At 49.5% G+C, this 3,645-nt stretch overlaps 1 protein-coding gene across 4 annotated transcripts in view; it reads left to right on the top strand.

Moving 5' to 3' along the window:
- Positions 1-123: 123 nt before the first annotated feature.
- GLS2 (glutaminase 2) overlaps positions 124-3,645 on the top strand; it is a 15,515-nt gene continuing 11,993 nt past the window's right edge. For 2 of the 4 annotated variants that reach the window (XM_008072555.1, XM_008072553.1), the window contains exon 1: positions 124-607. Coding sequence is in view for 3 of the 4 variants with exons in the window: in XM_008072553.1 (XP_008070744.1) it covers positions 426-607 (182 nt within the window). In the remaining variant the exon portion in view is untranslated. Of the gene's footprint in view, positions 608-734; positions 848-3,645 lie in introns of those variants that run through there. The other 2 variants (XM_008072554.1, XM_021706181.1) reach the window with 2 other exon arrangements.

The raw sequence follows: 3,645 nt of genomic DNA, 5'->3' as shown, positions 1-3,645 counted from the left end.
GGAAGCACCCGCAGGTTTTTGTAGGGCCCACCCCTTGCTCTCATTGGGCGATCTCGTCCTTTCCCCGCCTCAAGACCTTTACTTCCTCGGTGATTGGTCGTGGGCCCTGTCCATTCAGCCCTCAGGCACCGCCCTCTCTCCTCACCCACTAGACCTCCGCCCAGGGTCTCCTTTATGCCCCACGCGCCTCACCTATCGCCTCTCTGGGGAAATGGGTGCACCAAGCCCTGGCGCGAGCTTTAAAGGAGCTGGCCCCTCCTCCCGCCCCAACCCCACCCACCGGGCCCCTTCCCGGGCTCCCGGGCTCCGCGCTCCATCACAGCGCTCCCCCGCACCGTGTCTCGCCCGCGACTTCTCCGCCCTCCCTCCCTGCCGCCGCTCAGACGCCCTGGGCGCTCGGGCAGAGCCGGCGGCGCGCCGGGGGCATGCGCTCCATGAAGGCTCTGCAGCATGCGCTGAGCCGGGCCGGCAGTCACGGCCGGCGGGGAGGCTGGGGTCACCTGAGCCGGAGCCCCCTCCTTGGCGGGGGCGTCCGGCACCACCTCAGCGAGGCAGCAGCGCAGGGCAGAGAGACGCCGCACAGCCACCAGCCGCAGCACCAGGATCAGTAAGGCTCGTGGGACAGGGGCCGGGGACAGGCTCGTGCCCACTCCCGCTGTCGTTCTCGCGGGCTCCCGAGTCCCCTTCCCCAGGGAGCACCTCCCGTCTCCCCTCTCCTCGCTCGTTGGCCTGTGATGCCTTTTCCTTTAGATTTGGGGCTTTGGGTCCGCCGCGCTCGGGCGATAACGTGCCGTCCGTCTGGGAGGGCGTTGGGGCAGGTCGGTCTTCGGGATGGTGCCTGTCCAAGGTGCGTACTTAACCGGGGACGCAGGTGGGCGCGGAGTGTTGCTTGGTGCACGTGTCTGAGTGCGGGGCCGTGTGCACACCCGCCCCTCCTTACCCTCCCTTGTCCTCGCGGGTGTTTTAGGGGACGCGTGGATATGGAACAGCTTCCTGCCTCGGATCCCAGCGCCGGTCCGGGTCTGTCTGTGCGGCGTGTCTGTGTTTCTGCGTGTTCTCCGCGCGTAATGTGTGATGCGCGCGTATTATTGGTGCGCAGGGTTTGTGCTTAGCAGGGCTCCCGAATCTGTAGACTCAGGGTGGGTTTCCAAATTGAATGGGGAGAATATTTATAATGGAGGAAAAGTCGTTAAGACGCAGATTCCCCAAACCAGAGCCAGGCAGAGCCTTTATTTGTGCTGCTCAGGCACCCTAAAGGGTTCTCGTCCCTTCTTCCGCCAGGGAGTCCAAGCCTTTCTCTCACCCACCGCCGAGGAACACTTGGTGGCTGAGCCTCTTTCTCCGAGACGCAGACGGGGCGGAGCAGGAAATCTTGTCCTCCCCGGGGGCCAGTATATACACTCTCCAAGTAGCCCCTGGCTTATGATGACAAGGTTCATCTCCCCTGTCAGTGCTGTCTACCTGACAACACTCAAACATAGGCACACCGTAAAGTAGCCAGACCGACACAGCACTCTCTCACCATTTCTTGAGTCCCTGTCCTGAGAGGTAACAGACTTACAGGTATTACTTATTAGTAATAATCAGTATTAGGCAGTACTTTTCGTTAGCTCTCCTCAAAAAGACATGTAACATTTAAAGGATAAGCTCCCTCCTTCCTGTTCTAGTCTCTACCCCAACTTCCTCCTAGATAATCACCATGGGAGAAATGGTGGTGGGATGGAGCAAACGCTTAATCTCCCTCACTCGTCCACCTTCTGTGGGGTGGGGAGCTAGAGGTATCCCCCTCCTTATCCAGTGGAGTCTGATAATGGAGGTGTTTTTAGGGACCTCGTTTCTCCTGCCTCTGGCTGACTGTGCTCCAGGGAACCTCCTAGTAATGTCCTTGGACTCGTGCTCCCTAGACAGAAGGAGGTGAGAGACTGGAGGGTGATGTGGTCTGAGCATGTGACATCATAAGGGGTGAGGTTCCTGTGTTTGTGGGGGTAAGGAGGGCGGCAAAAAGAAAATGCCCTGTTATTTGGAGTATTGTTTAATATTGTATTTCTGACTTTAAAAGATAAACAAGGTACAGAGTATCAAGAAGTAAATATCCCGACACAAAGAAATGATGTGTTTGAGATAATGAATATACTAATTATCCTTATCTGATCAATATATATTATATGTATCCTTATCTGATCACTATGTACATCTCCATAAATATGTATACTTATGTGTCAATTTAAAAAACTAATTAGAATTTAAAAAAAATAAAGATCCCAATATTAGAGATAACCAATTAATAGTGTGGTATATCTATATATCTCCTATAGATGTATGTAACTTAACAAAAAATGGGATCATAATATATTATTTGGTAACCCATCTTTTCCATTTATGAGCAGCTTTTAATATCATTGAATATATGTTAATATACTGTTTCACTCTGTGGCCCAGGCTGGAGTGCAGTGGCTCGACCTCCTAAGCTCAAGTGATTGTTCTGCCTCAGCCTACCAAGTAGCTGGGACTAAAGCATGTGCCACCACTAGTGGCTATTTTTATTATTTTTATGTAGAGACAAGGTCTCACTCCTTCCTATGTTGCCTTGGCTAGCCTCAAACTACTGAGCTCAACAATTCTCTCACTTCAGCCTCCCAAAGTGCTGAGATTACAGGAGTGAGCCACTCTGCCCAGACCTGGTTACTATATATGGTTTTGTGTACTTGTTCAACTATTTCTCAGAGTAAATTCCTAGGAAATTTTGCTTCCCAGATGTCACTGATCTGATGTCACTGATATCTTCTATATCCTTCTAGAGATATTTTTTGCATAAAATACATGTTGGTATTATTTACCTTTTCAGAATACAAATGGTATATTATACACATTGTTCTGTACATTGTTTTTTTTCCCTCAATAGTATAGCGGTGACCCACACATATCTGGGTCAAAGAGTATGAGCTTTTTTTTTTTTAGGCTTATGATACGTTCAGTGGTGTGGCATTATTTCCTGTCTTCTATCAGCTTCCAGGCAAAGAGACCTGCATTCAGTGTTCCTATGCACTTTCCTTCTTGAGTTAACCCTCAAATGACTTTTTCTCTCCCCTCCTGTCTATAGGTTGTAGCTTCATTATTACAGTTGGATTTCCCCAGAAGCAAGACAGTTCCTCCCTCTCCTGGCCCAAACACACACATGCCCAGTTTATGCCAAGCTGCTATCGTCTTTATTTTTTAACGCATTGTTTCAATAACTAATATATTCATAGCAGTACTTAAAGCACTTCCTAATTTCTTTTCTTATACTGCATAATATTCCATTATATGAATATACCATAATCTACATAGCCAGTTCCTGACTGACACATTGAGGCTTTTTCCAATTTTGCTGACAATACAAAGACTAACTGTGAATATGTTATTTTGTAGGTGTGTGAGTATACCTATGGGATAAATTCCTAGAAGTCAAATTATTGGGTCAAAGGGCTTTGAAGCATCTTAATCTCAACTAGCTGTCATATTTGAAAATAATCCTAGCCAAGCTCGGTGACTCAGCCTCTAATCCCGCGCTTCGGGAGGCTGAGGTGAGTGGATTGCCTGAGCCCTTGGGTTTGAGACCCGCCTGGGCAACTTGGCGAGATCTCATCTCTACAATAAATCAAAAAC

Source organism: Carlito syrichta, unplaced genomic scaffold (genome assembly GCF_000164805.1).
Source record: "Carlito syrichta isolate Samal-C Ts95f unplaced genomic scaffold, Tarsius_syrichta-2.0.1 Scaffold315337, whole genome shotgun sequence".
Lineage (NCBI taxonomy): Eukaryota > Metazoa > Chordata > Mammalia > Primates > Tarsiidae > Carlito > Carlito syrichta.
This window is presented reverse-complemented; position numbering and strand designations above follow the sequence as displayed.